At 39.4% G+C, this 18,539-nt stretch overlaps 1 protein-coding gene across 5 annotated transcripts in view; it reads right to left on the reverse strand.

Annotated features, from left to right (window-relative positions):
- Positions 1-18,539, reverse strand: part of OXCT1 (3-oxoacid CoA-transferase 1) — a 184,423-nt gene that overhangs the window by 140,881 nt on the left and 25,003 nt on the right. For all 5 annotated transcript variants that reach the window (XM_049862962.1, XM_049862951.1, XM_049862982.1 and 2 more), the window contains 2 exons: positions 12,015-12,164; positions 2,211-2,317 (listed from right to left, as the gene is read on the reverse strand). In XM_049862962.1, the coding sequence (XP_049718919.1) occupies positions 2,211-2,317; positions 12,015-12,164 (257 nt within the window). The remainder of the gene's footprint in view (positions 1-2,210; positions 2,318-12,014; positions 12,165-18,539) is intronic.

Genomic DNA, 18,539 nt, shown 5'->3' on the forward strand with positions numbered 1-18,539 from the left:
ATAGTTTGTTTTAAGGACTAGAAGGAAAGAGGGACTATTTTACAGGTTTAACATATAATTTATACCAAAAAATTAATATGAATAAATCTATTGAAAGCTAAATTCCCTAAATCGTTTAACTGGGATTTTTTCTCTCTATAGTTAAATATTTCACAAAAGAATTTGCTCACATTAAAATATTAAGAAAAAAAAAAGCGAGTTCTTCATATAAAAAGGTACAGTAATTATATTCTGTCAAAGAGAAGCATATTGCTGAAATTAAACGGAAGTCATTGGTAATTTGAGTCACCCGTAAAGATCATTCTGAAGAACCATTTTCCAGTGACATTTTTCAAAGCACAACACCCACATCAGGCCCTGAGGTGTAAAAATTTCAAAAAGGTGTCACATTTGCTAGGAGCCCTGGTGGTGCAATGACTAAAGCAATTGACTGCTAACAGAAAGGTCAGTGGTTCAAAACCACCAGCAGCTCAGCTGTACAAAGATGTAGCAGTCTGCTTCCCTAGAGGTTCACAGCCCTGGAAATCCTACGGGGTTACTGTGAGTCAGAATTGACTCAACGGCAGTGGGCAGTGGGTTTTGGCCACATTTGCTAATAGTTTTGTATTCCTCAGTTCCTAAATTAAGGCACTTCCCCTAACCATAAAAATTATGATACATTTTTGTTTCTAAAGTATAAGCTGATGAGAAAATTTCTTTGGTAGAGGGAGATAAGTCACAGCTATGTTTTAGTTGCTCTTTTACCCCACCAACGTTTCTTTTACTCACATTCAAGGATAAATACTAGCACAGCTGTGTCCTTGAGGTAGGCATCCCTGTGTACTTTCATGGGTTGCTGTGCTGGGTTCTACCAGAGGTCCAGGCATCAAAAGCTCCCAGAACGGACTGGATAGAGGGGAAGAAGTCCTTGTCCAGGCTTCTCCAAATTTAACAATGGCCTAAACAGATCTCTATACCAGTGATCCCAATAAATGTGAAGGTAGTCATAAAGTTAGTTTCTTAAGAATCTAGGTCACTTAACCATTGGTGATGAGAGTTTATATTGCACATCAAAAATCCTCAACTGTCATTCTTTGGGAGAAATGGTCTCCATGGCTACTGCTCATTATGCCATCCCGAGCCACATGTGCAGTCTCTAGGAACAAGAGCCAGGTCATGGAGCACAGGGTAAATAATAGAAATAATTCAAATAATTCATTTCCATTTGCTACTATACACATGCCATTAAAAAGCATCTAAGCTTTGCAAACATTACACCTAGGTGTTAAGTACGGTAGACATGAAGCAAATTTTCTTAATTGCTAAAACTAGTTGTGCTTTAAAAAAATCCGCTTAATTCAAGAAATCAAATATAGTATAAGTTCTTCAGAAATGAACAAAAACTACATGTGAGTTGTCACTGAAAATTTACTTGTGACCGTATCAAAGCTGCATTTGGTAAAAACAGAACAGTTGCTAATTAAAAGCAGCAAATTACAGTATTATAAAAAAGAAGATAATTTCTATAGCCTAATAAGTGAAGTCTTTTAAGACCGAACATTTTGGAAAACTCAAAAGTGGCATAATCTTCAAAAAACAACTATAAAATCTATAAAGTTAAGATACTAAATACTTGGTATTTAGTATGCTTTAATCAAAACATTTTAAAATCCTTTAAGCCTGGGATTATAGAGATAATGAGAATGAAAGTCATACATTATTAAAGTTAACCAACTTTTTAGAAAGTGTCTTTATAAGCATTTCCTAGGAAACATCCATAAGACTGGAAAAAAACTGACCTAAATGATTATTAGCAATGTCTTTCCAGAATATCACAGTTTTCACATTTTAAGATAATGCATGCAAATAACATTATCAAAATTAAATAAAATTTTGTGTCTTAGTCATATTTTCTAAGCTTGTCTCAACATTGTAACTGGTCTTGGCAGCTAAAATACACAGTGGCAAAAATAATTTGTGTATGGCCATACACGGGGGGAGGTTCAAATATTTAACAAGCAGTGTAACACGGACACCAGCCAGTCAGAACCAGTGTAACCACAGACCAGGAGCCCTGCACATAAATGTGTGTGTTTATGATTGTAAGCCATGTTAAAAATGACTACTCACATGGCAAATTCACCCAGATATCCCTGTTTGTAATTATAACTGAGGAAATACAAAGTTGCTGAAATGCATCATATTGATGTTTTTTACAACCGTCACATTACCTGAAGATCACATTTCCTGCTCGATCTGCCTTCCAGGCTTTCACCAAAGCAAAATCCCCTGTAATTGCTTCCTCCAAAATAAAATGCTGACCGTTGAACTCCCTCACCTGCAGGAGACAAAAAGAGCACTGTCAGGTATTTGCAAAGGTCCTGTTTGTGACATGTGCTCCAGCACCAGGTAACGGCAGAAGCCTGGGCAGGGAGGGTTTCTCAGTGGGAGAAGTATCTAAACAGAGATCTCAAGGATGAGTTGTGTTAGGTAACTAGGACGCAGTCCAACTGGGCAAGGGAGGACCTGAGGGAACAGCATGTGCCCAGAAACAAGGGAGGGTTTGAGGAACTGAAAGTTGTATAATGCCTGAGGCATAAACCATGTTGGATAATATTCACTGTATTATTTGTGTATATATGGTTATATGCTGAACACGAAAAACAGTCCCTCTTTTCTTCTACCCTACAAAAACTGTATGGCCATGAAATGGCCAATGGGTTGTTTTTGTACATAAAATAGTTATAAAACTCTATTCATCTTCTCCAATTAATCTATAGTAGCTGTCGAGATTTTAATTGGAATTCCTAGATTAATTTGGAGAGAACTGACATGCTGTATCTTCCCACTCATGAAAATAAAACACAAAAAAACAAAACCAGTGGCTGGCAAGTCAATTCCAACTCATAGTGATCCTACTGTATTTGGGAGTAGAACTGTGATCCACAGGGTTTTCAATGGCTGTGATCTTTTGAAACCAGATTGCCAGGCCTTTCCTCTGAGCATCTCTGGGCGGATTCAAATCACCAACCTTTCAGTTGGTGGCAAAGCACTTAATCATTTGCGCCCATCCAGGGACTCCTTGAATATAAAACACCCCCCCCCCGCAAAAAAACCAAATCCATTGGCATCAAGTCGATTCCGACTCACAGGCTTCCATTTATTGAAGGCTTCTCTTATCTCCTTCGATGGTCATATAACTCTCTCCACAAGTCTTTGTATATCTTTCTTAGGTTTATTCACAGGTACATTATAGTTTCTGTTGCTACTCTGAATGTTATATCTTCTCTTCCGATATTATTGGTCTAATGGAGTACTATTGATTTTTACATGCTTATTGCCTTTTAATTCTACTATCAATTTAGGGGGAAAAAAATAAGCCAAAGTTATGTCTTGGTATTCTGTGTCTTTCTCCTTTGGGGGGCTCTACAGAGAAAATAACATCAATAGCAGTCTATCACTACACAGGGTGAAAGCCATCTGAACGGAGAACTCCATTCTCATAGCTACGGCACCCCCTAGTGGACAGGCTGTGTATTTTACAGAAAGCTTCAGTTCAAAGTTTTGGGACGTTTATTTTTCTTTAACTACAGCTTAAAACAGAAATCCATTCTTTAAAAAAAGCTTTATAAGAGGCATTATCCTACTTTTCTGCTAGAAAAGATTAAGGACCTTAGGAAATCTTTCATGAATGAAGATCTTATTAACATGAACTTAGAAAAATTATATGAAAGGTATCTATAAGCTGCATACAGTTATTTTTTAGCATCTTAAGTACTTCAAAGTCATTACTGTAAACACCAATGATGATAGTTGAGTATTTTATGTACAGATCTAAAAAACTGAACTAAATGTATGTTAACCCAGGGCAAAGTCAAGAAACTGAGGTTTGTTTTTGTTTTTTAATTATAGGATTTCCTGATGCGTCTACACCAACTATTACAAGTGTTAGCCATTCTAAAACATAGAATCAGGGAAGGAACTGGATTTGTCAAACTATTACACTCGCTGAAAGAGTTATATATCTCACTGTCTCTACTTCCTCACCTGTAGGTTCCTTCCTGAATCCACTTCAATCCGATTTTCATCCTCTCTACTCTGAAATATCCATTCCTTAAGGCCTCCAATGGCCTCCATTTTTCCAAATTCAGTAGTAAATTTCCAGTCCTCATGCTACCTGACCTTGTCACAGTACCTGAAACAGTTGGTCACCCCCACCTTCTAAAAATCTCCCTTGGATTTCAAAACACCAGACTCTCCAGTGTTTCCTCTCCGCTCACTCTCTCCTATTCTCTTATACTCCTTCTTCTCCTCTTCCCAACTCTAAATGTAAAAGTGGCCCAGGGCTCAGTTCATGGATCTGTTCTCTACCGGCACTCAGGCTCTAGCCACTCGTCTAGTCCCACAGGTTTAAAATACTACATGCTGATGCCTCTAACATTCCCATTGCCACCTTCAAACTCTCCCCTAAGCTGGAGCCTCCTGAGTATCTCCTCTTGGAGTCTAATAGATGTCCCAAACGTGCCACGTCCCAAACACAGCTCTGTGACTACCTATAAGCCTGGCCCATCTCAGTAAAAAGCATACTTGATTTTTCCCTTTTCTTACACCTCATAACCAATCCATCAGCAAATCCTGTTGGCTCTATTATCAACATACATCCCAATTCCAACCACTTCTCACCTAAGCTACATTCCACTTCTACCTGGATTAATACAACAGCCTCCTAGCCTCTCTCCCTGCTTCTGCTCCTGGCTCGCTACCAAAAAAATTCACCACCCAACAGCCAGTGATCTTTACAAAATGTAACTTGATCACATCACTCTCCCACCCATATTCAAAACACTCCACTGGCTTTTCACCACACTCAGCAAAGTCCAAACCCCATGTGACCTGGCTCCTGACTCTCTTCAACCTCCAGTCCTACCACTTTCTGCCTCATTTACTCTGTTTCAGCCTCACTGCCCTGCTATTCTATAAACAGGACAGTATTTCTCTTTATTTTTTTCTGACTAGACCACATACCCCTGATATTCACCTGGTTCATTCACCTCCTCTGAGATGTCACCTTCTCTGAGAGGCTTCCCCGACCACACAATCTGGACAGGACCTCCCTGGCACTGATTACTCTCTCGAGTTGACTGAGTTTTCCTCACAGCACTTTCACTACTTGACATTATGTCTATTTCATTCCTTGTCAGTTCTGCCACTAGCAGGAGGACATGCTCTATCTCAGCCCTTTTTCCAGTGTGTTTAGACTACTTCCTGACAAAGAATAAGACTCTGGTAAATATCGTTCAATAAAGGAATTCACTTACCTCCTGCTCCTACCACAAGCAAGAGAAATAAAAAGCTAACAAGAATCATTTCAAAGACTTACTTCTCATATTCCTGAGAGATTCCGATAACATTACAAAATTACTAGAGTCATGCTCCTGATTCCAGGTGGAAATAAACTCAGATACTTAGGCCAGATTCTAGCATATCCTATTTCCCAGGATGAGTTAATGCTACAACTTCTAGCTAGCTATCGAGACACTAACCCAATATTTCAGGGTGTATTACTAAGATTTATTTTAATAATAAGGCTCCTGTCTTTCACTCTGTCAAAAACTTTTTAATCTAATTAGGCAGTAAAGAGAAGTAGCAAGATAGAATATGAAAAACATGTTAATAAAAGCTTTGAATCAATACAGGTCACTCTGAACAAGAAAGTAAAGCTCCAGGTGGAAGACACTGCTGGAGACAAACACTAAACGGCAGGGGACATGTTCAATGACCCCTTATCTTCCCTCAAAACTTGCAGGTCCAGTGCTAGCATTACCATATGAATAATAGTTAGAAGGGATTCTTTGATTTACTAAGTTTTCACTTTCCTAGAGATAAGCTTAGTAATTTTGCAATCTGTGTTAACTCTCTTAAGTCATGTGGACATGGAGAATTGAAAAGATACTAAAAATACAGTAATGAAATATTTGCTTGTATAATTTTAAAAATGGGCTCAAATCTGGGTATCTCAAACACCCATATCTAGAGTTCTAGTATTCTGTAACATGTGAGTGAAGCTACCTACTATAAAAACATCTGACCCTACCCAGCAATTTAAATGAAACTAGATTATTAAGCATGAACCTCAGTTATATCCCAGGATACAGAATGAAGAATAAAAGTGGTTAGGTGTGAACTCTCTCCTAAGTTCTTTACATAATTATTACCATTATCTGCTTTTCAAAATTATAGACAAACTTATGATTTCCTTATATTTTTTTCTCCTTCAGTCAAAAGAGGCTTGAGCATTAAGAGTTTAACCATATATATCTACTCTGTTTCCCAGAAAAATATAACTGTTCCTAAATTTGTTAAAATCTAGTATAAACCAGTTCAGACAGGCAATCTTGACTGTTGCTATTTAAGTGCCATCAAGTCAGATCCAACTCATAGCAACCCTATGTACAAAAGAACGAAACAGTACCCAATCCTGCACCATCATCACAGCCGATGCTACGTTTGAGACAACTGTTGCTGCCGCTGTGTCAATCCAGCTCATGAAAGGTCTTCCTCTTTTTCGCTGACCTTCCACTTTAACAAGCATGATGTCCCTCTCCAGGGACTGGTCTCTCCTGGTAACATGTCCAAAGTATCTGAGACGAAGTTTCTCAATCCTTGCTTCTAAGGAGCATTCTGGCTGTACATCTTCCAAGACAGATTTGTTCACTCTTCTAGCAGCCCATGGTACATTCAGTATTCTTTGCCAACATCGTAATTCAAAAGCATCAATTCTTCCTCAGTCTTTCTTATTCACTGTCCAGCTTTCACATGCACATGAGGTGATTAAAAAATACCATGGCCTGCCATTACTGAAAAAGAACAGAGTAGGAAGCCTCACTCTACCTGATTTTAGAACCTATTATACTGCCACAGTAGTCAAAACAGCTGGTGTTGGTACAACAACAGATACATAGACTGATGGAACAGAATTGACAATCCAGACATAAATCCATCCACAAATGAGCAGTTGATATTTGACAAAGGCCCCAAAGCAGTTAAATGGGGAAAGACAGTCTTTTTAACAAGTGGTGCTGGCATAACTGCATATCCATCCACAAAAAAATGAAACAAGACCCATACCCACACCATGCACAAAAACTAACTCAAAATGGATCAAAGACCTAAATCTAAAATCTAAAATGATAATGATCATGGAAGAAAAAATACAGACATTAGGAGCCCTAATACATGGCATAAACGGTATACAAAACATTACTAACAATGCGTAAGAAAAAGTAGATAACCGGGAGTTCCTAAAAATCAAACACCTATGCTCATCCAAAGACTTCACCAAAAGAGTAAAAAGATTACCTACAGACTGGGAAGAGGTTTTTAGCTATGACATTTCCAATCACCGTCTGATCTCTAAAATCTACACGACACTGCAAAAACTCAACTGCAAAAAGACAAATAACCCAATTAAAAAATGGGCAAAAGATATGAATAGACACTTCACTAAAAAAGTCATTCAGGTAGCTAACAGATACATGAGGAAATGCTCACCATCATTAGCCATTAAAGAAATGCACACCAAAACTACAATGAGATTTCATCTCACTCCAACAAGGCTGGCATTAATCCAAAAAACACAAAATAATAAATGTTGGAGAGGCTGTGGAGAGATTGGAACGCTTAGACACTGCTGGTGGTAATGTCAAATGGTACAACCACTTTGGAAATCGATTTGGTACTTCCTTAAAAAGCTAGAAGTAGAATTACCCTACGATCCAGCAATCCCACTCCTTGGAATATATCCTAGAGAAATAAGAGCCTTTACAAGAACAGATATACGCACACCCATGTTTACTGCAGCACTGTTCACAACAGCAAAAACATGGAAGCAACCTCGGTGCCCATCAACAGATGAATGGATAAATAAACTATGGTATATTCACACAATGGAATACTACACATTGATAAAGAACAGTGATGAATCTGTGAAACATTTCATAACATGGAGGAATCTGGAAGGTATTATGCTAAGCGAAATTAGTCAGTTGCAAAAGGACAAATATTGTATAAGACCACTATTATAAAAACTCAAGAAATAGTTTAAACAGAGAAGAAAATATTCTTTGATGATTACGACAGTGGGGGAGGGAGGGGTATTCACTAATTAGACAGCAGATAAGATCCACTTTAGGTGACAGGAAAGACAAGACACAATACAGGCGAGGTCAGCATTACTGGACTAAACCGAAAGCAAGAAGTTTCCTGAATAAACTGAATGCTTCGAAGGCCACTGTAGCAGGTGCAGGAATTTGGGGACCATGATTTCAGGGGACATCTAAGTCAACTGGCATAATATAATCTATTAAGAAAACATTCTGCATCCCACTTTGGAGAGTGGCATCTGGGGTCTTAAACGCTAGCAAGCAGCCAACTAAGATGCATCAATTGGTCTCCATCCACCTAGATCAAAGGAGAATGAAGAACACCAAGGACACAAGGTAATTACGAGCCCAAGAGACAGAAAGGGCGGCATAAGCCAGAGACTACATCAGCCTGAGACCAGAAGAACTAGATGGTGCCTGGCTACAACCGATGACTGCCCTGACAGAGAACACAACAGAGAACCCCTGAGGGAGCAGGAAAGCAGTGGGATGCAGACCCCAGAATCTCGTAAAAAGACCAGACTTAATGATCTGACTAGAATGACCCCGGTGGTCATGGCCCCTAGACCTTCTGTTGGCCCAGGACAGGAATCATTCCAAAGCCAACTCTTCAGACAGGGATTGGACTGGACAATGGGATGGAGAGGGATGCTGGTGAGGAGTGAGCTCCTCAGATCAGGTGGACACTTGAGACTATGTTGGCATCTCCTGTCTGGAGGGGAGATGAAAGGGTAGGGGGGTTAGAAGCTGGCAGAATGGAGGGAGGGAGCAGGCTGTTTCATTAGGGGGAGAGCAATTGGGACTATATAGCAAGGTGTACACAAGTTTTTGCGTGAGGAACTGACTTGATTTGTAAACTTTCACTTAAAGCACAATTAAAAAAAAAAAATACCATGGCTTGGGTCAGAAGCACCTTAGTCCTCAAAGTGATATCTTTGCTTTTTCACACTTTAAAGAGGTCTTTCGCAGCACATGTGCCCAATGTAATATGTCGTTTGATTTCCTGATTGCCACTTCCGTGGGCGTTGATTGTGGATCCAAGTAAAATGAAACCCCTGACAACTTCAATCTTTTCTCCATTTATCATGATGCTCCTCAACGGTCCAGTTGTGAGGATTTTTGTTTTCTTTATGTTGAGGTGTAATTCACACTGAAGTCTGTAATCTTTGATCTTCATTACTAAGCGCTTCAAGTCCTCTTCACTTTCAGCAAGCAAAGCTGTGTCATGAGCATATCCCAGGTTTTTAATGAAACTTCCTCCAATCTTGATGCCACGTTCTTCATATGGTCGAAATTCCTGGATTATTTGTTCAGCATACAGTTTGAATAAGTATGATGAAAGGATACAACCCTGATGCAAGCCTTTTCTGATTTTTAACCACTCAGTTATCCCCTTGTCCTGTTCAAATGATTGCCTCTTGGTCTATGTACAGGCTATTCATAAGCACAATTAAATGTTCTGGAATTTCCATTCTTTGCAATTTTAACCATAATTTACTATGATCCACACAGTCAAATGCCTTTCCATTGTTAATAAAACACAAATAAGCATCTTTCCAGTATTCTTCGCTTTCATCCAAGATCCATCTAATATCAGCAACGATATCCGTCGTTCCATGTCCTCTTCTGAATCCGGCTTGAATTTCTGACAGTTTGCTGTGGGTGTACTACCGCAACAGGTTTTGAATTATCTTCAGCAAAATTTTACTTGTGTGCGATATTAAATGATACTGTCCAATAATGCCCTCATTCTAGTGAATCATCTTTCTTTAGAACTGGCACAAATTTGGATCTCTTCTAGTCGGTCAGCCAGGTAGCTGTCTTCCAAATTTCTTGGCATAGATGAGTGAGCACTTCCAGCATAGCATCATTTGTTGAAACATCTCAATTGGTATTCCCTCAGTACCTGAAGCCTTGTTTTTCATCAGTGGCTTCAGTGCAGCTTGGACTCCTTCCTTCAGTACTATTGGTTCTTGATCATATGCTATCACCCAAAATGGTTGAATGTCAACCAATTCTTTTTGGTATAGTGACTCTGTGTATTCCTTCCATCTTCTTTCGATGCTTTCTGCATCATTCAAAATTTTCCCAGTAGAATCCTTCAATATTGCAACTCGAGGCTTGAATTTTTTCTTCAGTTCTTTCAGCTTGAGAAATGCTGAGCATATTCCTCCCTTCTGGTTTTCTAACTCCAGGTCTTTGCACATTTCATTACAATACTTTGTATTCTCGAGCTGCCCTTACAGATCTTCTCTTCAGCTCTTTTACTTCATCATTTCTTCCTTTTGCTTTAGCTACTCTATGTTCAAGAGCAAGTTTCAGAGTCCCTTCTGACATCCATTTCTGGTCTTTTTTTCTTTCCTGTCTTTTTAATGACCCCTTGCTTTCTTTATGTATGATTTCTTTGATGTCATCCCACAACTCATCTGATCTTCAGTCATTACTGTTCAATGTTTCAAATCTATTCTTCAGATGGTCTCTAAATTCAGATAGGATATACTCGAGGTTGTACTCTGGCTCTAGTGGAGTTGTTTTAATTTTCTTCAGCTTCAACCTGAACCTGCATATGAGCAACTGATGGTCTGTTCCACAATTAGCCCCTAGCCTTGTTCTGACTGATGGTAATTGAGCTTCTCCATTGTGTCTTTCCATAAATGTAGTCAATTCGATTCCTGTTTTTTTCCATCTGGCGAGGTCCAGGCATATAATCGCTATTTATGTGGTTGATAAAATGTACTTGGACTGAATAAGGCATTGGTCTTTCAAAATTCTATCATGTGATCTCTAGTGTCCTTTCTGTCACCAAGGCCATATTTTCCAACCACTATTCCCTCTTGTTTCCAACTTTCATATTCCAATCACCAGTAATTATTCAATGCATCTTGATTGCATGCTCAATCAATTTCAGACTGCAGGAGCTGATAAAAATCTTCTATTTCTTCATCTTTGTCATTACCGTTTGGTGCATAAATTTGAGTAATAGTCATATCAGCTGATTTTCCTTGTGGGCATATGGATATTGTCCTATCACTGACAGTGTTGTACATCAGGTTATGTTCTTTTTGACGATAAACGAGACACCATTCCTTTTCTATTTGTCATTGCCAGCATAGTAGACCATATGATTATTCATTTCAAAATGGCCAATATCAGTCTGTTTCAGCTCACTAATGCCTAGGACATTGACCTTTATGCGGTTCATTTCATTTCTGATGACTGTCAATTTTCCTACATTCGTACTTCATATATTCCACATTCCAACTGTTAATGGATGTTTCCAGCTGTTCTCATTTTGAGTCGTGCCACATCATCACATGAAGGTTCCAAAAGCTTTGCTTCAACCACGTCAACTCAACTTTGAAAAGGCTGCTCTTCCTCAGTCATACTGAGTGCCTTCCAACCTGAGGGGCTCATGTTCTGGCACTATATCAGCCAATGTGCTGCAGCTATTCGTAAGGTTTTCACTGGCTAATTTTTTTAGAAGTACATCGCCAGGTCCTTCTTCCTAGTCGGTCTTAGTCTGGAAGCTCCGCCTAAACCTGTCCCCTAAGGTTGACCCTGCTTTTATTTGAAAATTTGGTGGCATAGCTTCCAGCATCACAGTAAGAGGCAAGCCACCAGAGTACAACAAATTGACAGATGAGTGGTGGTGTCCTAACTAACACATCTAATGTGGATTACAGTTCCCTTCCTCATTTATTTTTCTAGTTTCTCTATGTGATTTTAATTACTAGCAGATGATGCCCGTGTTTAGCTAAAATTTCACCTAACATCAAACAAAGGTGATTTTATACTTATTTACCCAATGAATCCACCCTGGATCCTATGCTGAAAGAAACGCCCCAGTGTTACCTGGATGAGAGTGCTTCTTACCTCTCTTGGCTTACTGGCAATGGCAATGCTGCCATCTTTGTTGTATTTGATCGGTGAACCTCCTTCTTGTATCAGGGTCCCATACCCTGTGCTAGTGTAAAATGCAGGAACTCCAGCTCCACCTGCACGAATCCTCTCTGCAAGAGTGCCCTATAAGTGAACAACCAACATCACCATAAGTTGATTAAACACACTTCTGAATATGGACCCAGAAACATTTACAGACATGACTTCTACATTCTAAGCCAAAAACAGCAAACCAGTTGCTGCTGAGTCAATTCTGACTCACGATGACCCCATGTGTTTCAGAGTAGAACTGCACTCCACAGGGTATTCAATGGCTGTGACCTTCCGGAAGTAGATAACCAGGCCTTTTTTCTAAGCCACCATCCTTTCAGTTAGTAGCCGCCTGCTCAATCACTTGTACCACCCAGGGTCTCCTTCCTCTCCAGAGGCTTGGAATTCCAAAAACAATCTCATATTGTATATTAGTGTGAGTATTTCACTAACACTGTATGCTGGAAGATCGATTAAAAAAAAAATACCACCACCTCTCTAGACAAGAATCTATTCTCAACCCACATTCGAAATATAACACCATATGTATAGAGTCATGTTTCCAGCTTTCATGCCTGCAACTGGTTTCTTGACGTTATATTCTATAACAGCCTTGTTTTAATATTTTTAAATCAATTTTCAAATATGAATTATGTACATTTAGCTACCTACATTAAAAAATACATGTGATTAAATTTTTCACTTCACTGGGCTATAGGGTCACTATGAGTTAGAATCAACTCGACAGCAACGGGTTGGTTTGGTTGGTGTGCTATACAGATAGTGCCTAACTCTTACCATCGGTCAACAAAGTAAAGAATTCAAATTTACTTTAGAATTTCTTTATTTTAAATCATTCCCTTAAGTATTTTATCTACTAAATCATGTAACTAAGGAAAAATAAAAAATTAAGGAGAGAGTACAACATATAGGCGAATTGATTCTAAAAGGCCATTCAAATATGGCCTGCAAGCAAAGTTTTAGGTCTGTGTCTTCTTTTGCTGGTCACCTTCCTTTCCCTACAAGTCACTGTTACGGATGGAACTGTGTCTCCCAAAAATGTGTGTCAGCTTGGCTAGGCTGATTTCCAGTATTGTGTGGTTGACCTCCGTTTTGTGATCTGATAATCCTATGTGTTATAAATCCTAACCTCTATGATGTTAATGAGTCAGGATTAGAGGCAGTTACGTTAAAGAGGCAGGATACAATCTACAGGATAAGGGTGTAAACTTGAATCAATCTCTTTTGAGATATAAGAGAGAAGTAGGCAGAAAGGAAAGGGACCTCCTACCACCAACAAAGAAGAGCTGGGAGTAGAGTAAGTCCTTTGGACCCAGGGTCCCTGTGCTGAGAAACTCCTAGACCCAGGGGAAGACTGATGATAAGGACCTTCCCCCAGAGCCAACAAAGACAGAAAGCCTCCCCCGGAGGTGGCACCCTGAATTTGTACTTCTAGTCTCCCAAACATGTGAGAATAAATTTGTTTCTTAAAGCCATCCACTTGCGGTATTTCTATTCATAACAGCACTAGATAACTAAGACAGTGAACTTTCCCCCTCTTAGGCCCCAGTGATTTCAAACTTCTTCCCTGATAGGCATGGTTTCCTCTCCCTCACCCTGCCTTTACAGCCAGGTTTTCTGAGAGGAACAACTCTGGCCCTGAACATTTCCTGACACTCTCCTTAACACTGAAACCTACTTGCATGGTCTTGTTACATCACAGTGTGGTTAGATAACTGACTGGCTAATCATTAGTAAAAACCAGTTTAGGTATTAACGACCAAAACCAAAAACAAACACTGCCGTCAAGTCAATTCTGACTCATAGCAACCCAACAGGGTTTCTAAGCCTGTAAATCTCTATGGAAGAAGACTGCCACATTTTTCTCCTGCAGAGCTGCTGGAGGTTTTGAACCACTGACCTTTCAGTTAGCAATCAAGCACTTTAACCACTGGGCCAGCAGGGCTCCTTGCAATATTACTCAGATCTGAAAACAGTTTTTTTTATTTAACTGGGGTCTTTAAATACTTGACTCAAAGGAAGGCTAAAGACCCTAGATTTCAGACACAGAAGCATGCAAGTAGTTGGGATATTCTGGGGAAGGAGGGGATCGTGACTTAAGAGAAAACCTGCCAGGGAACTGGTTCTCTGTTCTATCTAGCAGATAAAGATAAAATTACTTTGTGCTGTGTATATTTTGTGAATAAAATTCTTGAAAATTAAGTAATCAAAACAACAATAACAACACCACCTACTTTAAAATATTTTTTATGTCTATCCTCCCTGAATACCTTACTTCTCTCTCCAATTTGACAAGGGCATGAAAGTAGAATAGTTCTGTAGACAGGCCCTGTTCAGGTACCACCAAGTCCCCACCTATTCTACCATTTCACCAACAAGTCACCCACTGGTTCTGAGGCTACAAAACAAGCTGCCAGAGCCACTGTTTATGTATGAGCCACCAAGCTGGAAAGGGTGACACTGGCTTCATTCAGGTTAAAGAAAGAATATAAATGAAACACTAAGGAAGTTCTTCTCCCGTGCATATGCCCTCTAACAAAACAAGAGGCAACTCAAAAGATGAAAAGGGTTACTGAAAAGTGAACATTTAATAGTTCCACAACACTAAGATAAGGTTATCTCAACCTATAATGTGAAGAGAAAAGGTACACCTTTTTTTTTTTCAAAATGCTTTAAATGAAACTTGGATATATGCCAAGCATAGTGCAATACCTTGATAAGCATGCGTAGCAATGCTGCAGAATATCCAGGTGTAACTGAGAAACATTGTGAGGCCTCAGTTAGAAGGAATGGCTCTCTCATGTACGCTCTCTAGACAAGCATATGTTATTGTTGTTGTTAGGTGCCTTCAAGTCAATTCTGACTTATAGCAACCTCATGTGATAGAGAACTGCTCCATACAATTTTTTGGCTGTAATTTTTATGCAAATTGCCAGGCCTTTCTCCTGTAAAGTCGTTGGGTGGGTTTGAACCACCAACTTTTTAGGTTAGCAGTCAAGCCCTTAAATCTTGCACTACCAGGGCTCCTTCAGACTAGCATATACTGTGATTTTTACTGAATACTTAAAAAGAAAAACCTGCCACATTAAGTTATTACCAACTCACGGAAGTTAGCGCAAATAGTACTTTCTGTTGACAAAAGAAAGCATGGTGAAGGGCTCAATCTCAGAGATGAGGCAGACCATCACAAAGTGGAAAACCAGCGAATGCAACTTGAAGATCTATGTTTTACTCAAAAGGTCTTCAAAGAGTTTGCCTTCCTCTATGTCAAACTCTTCTATAAGTTAGGAGATGATGTGGGAAATTAGTGGAAACTTGCTGGCTTCCCTGTAGCCACTGCTTGTTTGCTTTGTAATAAGATCAGTTCCCTGGAAACCTGGGCTCTGACACCAGCACTTCTCTGTGGTGCTGCAGTGGTGTTCTCCATGGGCTTTACTCACCTGATGTGCAAGAAGGTCACTCACAAAGCATCCCCCTGTCTAACATTCTACGATTTGCAGAAATTGACTATTAGTGCAATCTTGGAAACATTTCAGCAACTCCTTTTGCGTGCTTCCACCACAATATATATTATAATGCCCAAGTTTAAAATGTATCGTGGACCAAGTGGGATTCATACCAGGTAGGCAGGGATGGTTCAACATTAGAAAAACAACTAATGTAATCATATAAATAAAATAAAAGAACCATATGATCTTATCAATTGATGCAGAAAGCATTTGATAAAGTCCAACATCCATTCATGATAAAAACTCTCAGCAAAATAGGAATAGAAGGAAAATTCCTCAGCATAATAAAGGGCACTTATACAAAGCCAACAGCCAACATCATCCTAAATGGACAGCGTCTGAAAGCATTCCCCTTGAGAACGGGAACCAGACAAGCATGCCCTTTATCACCACTCTTATTCAACGTTGTGCTGGAGGTCCTTGCCAGAGCAATTAGGCTAGATAAAGAAATAAAGGGCATCCAGATTGGCAAGGAAGAAGTAAAAGTATCTCTATTTGCAGACGACATGATCTTACACACAGAAAACCCTAAAGAATCCTCAAGAAAACTACTGAAACTAACAGAAGAGTTCAGCAGAGTATCAAGACACAGGATAAACAGACCAAGAATCAGGGGAATTCCTCAACACGAACAAAGAGAACATCGAAGAGGAATTCACCAAATCAATACCATTTACAGTAGCCCCCAAGAAGATAAAATAATTGGAATATATCTTACCAGAGATGTAAAAGACCTATACAAAGAAAACTACAAGACACTACTGCAAGAAACCAAAAGAGACCTACGTAAGTGGAAAAACATACTTTGGTCATGGATAGGAAGACTTAACATTATAAAAATGTCTATTCTACCAAAAGCCATCTACAGATTTAATGCAATTCCGATCCAAATCCCAATCCACCAAAGTAGTCAAAACAGCCTGGTACTGGCACAACAAGCGGTACATAAAGCGATGGAAGAGAATTGAGAATCCAAATGTAAATCCATCCACATATGAGCAGCTGATACTTGACAAAGGCCCAAAGTCAGTTAAATGGGGAAAAGACAGTCTCTTTAACAAATGGTGCTGGCATAACTGGATATCCATCTGCAAAAAAATGAAACAAGACCCATATCTCACACTGTGCACAACAACTAACTCAAAATGGATAAAGACCTAAATATAAAATCTAAAATGATAAATATTGTGGAAGAAAAAATACGGACAATGCTAGGAACCCTAATACATGGCATAAACAATATATAAAACACTACTAAGAATTCACAAACACCAAGAAAGAAACTAGATAACTGGGAGCTCCTAAATATCAAACACCTATGCTCATCCAAAGACTTCACTAAAAGAGTAAAAAGATTACCTACAGACTGGGAAAAAATTCTTAGCTATGACATTTCCAATCAGCGTCTGATCTCTAAAATCTATATGACACTGCAAAAACTCAACCATGAAAAGACAAATAACCCAATTAAAAAATGAGCAAAGAATATGAACAGGCACTTCACTGAAGAAGACATTCATGTAGCTAACAGATACATGAGGAAATGCTCACCATCATTAGCCATTAGAGAAATGCACACCAAAACTACAATGAGATTTCATCTCACTCCAACAAGGCTGGCATTAATCCAAAAAACACAAAATAATAAATGTTGGAGAGACTGGAACGCTTATATACTGCTGGTGGGAATGGAAAATGGTACAACCACTTTGGAAATCGATTTGGTGCTTCCTTAAAAAGCTAGAAATAGAACTACCATACGATCCAGCAATCGCACTCCTTGCAATATATCCTAGAGAAATAAGAGCCTTTATACCAACAGATATATACATACCCATGTTCACTGCACCACTGTCTACAATAGCAAAAAGATGGAAGCAATCAAGGTGCCCATCAGTGGATGAATGGATAAATAAATTATGGTATATTCACACAATGGAATACTACACGTCGATAAAGAACAATGATAAATGTGTGAAACATTTCATAACATGGAGGAATCTGGAAGGCATTATGCTGAGTGAAATCAGTCAGTTGCAAAAGGACAAATATTATACAAGACCACTATTGTAAGAAATCAAGAAAATGTTTAAACAGAGAAGAGAATATTCTTTGATGGTTACAAGAGTGAGAGTGGGGAGGTAGGGAGGGAGGGAGAGGGTATTCACTAATTAGATAGTAGACAAGAACTACTTTAGGTGAAGGGAAAAATAACACACAGTACAGGGGAGGTCAGCACAACTGGACTAAACAAAAAGCAAAAAAGTTTCTGAATAAACTGAACACTTCGAAGGCCGGCATAGCAGGGGCAGGGGTTTGGGGACCATGGTTTCAGGGGACATCTAAGTCAATTGGCATAATAAAATCTATTAAGAAAACATTCTGCATCCCACCTTGGAGAGTGGCATCTGGGGTCTTAAACTCTAGCACACAGCCATCTAAGATGCCTCAATTGGTCTCAACCCTCCTGGAGCAAAGGAGAATGAAGAACACTGAAGACACAAGGTAATTAGGAGCCCAAGAGACAGAAACGGCCACATAAACCAGAGACTACATCAGCCTGAGACCAGAAGAACTAGATGGTGCCTGGCTACAACCAATGACTTCCCTGACAGGGAACATAACAGAGAACCCCTGAGGGAGTAAGAGAGCAGTGGGATGCAGACCTCAAATTCTCCTACAAAGACCACACTTAATGGTCTGACAGACTAGAAGGACCTTGGAGGTCATGGTCCCCAGGCCTTCTGTTAGCCCAAGACAGGAACCATTCCCAAAGCCAACTCCTCAGACAGGATTTGGACTGGACTATAGGATTGAAAATGATACTCGTGAAGAATGAGCTTCTTGGCTCAAGTAGACACATGAGACTATATGGGCAGCTCCGGTCTGGAGTGGAGATAAGAAGGCAGAGGGGGACAGAAGCTGGCTGAATGGACAC

The sequence above is a fragment of the Elephas maximus genome, chromosome 2, assembly GCF_024166365.1.
Source record: "Elephas maximus indicus isolate mEleMax1 chromosome 2, mEleMax1 primary haplotype, whole genome shotgun sequence".
NCBI lineage: Eukaryota > Metazoa > Chordata > Mammalia > Proboscidea > Elephantidae > Elephas > Elephas maximus.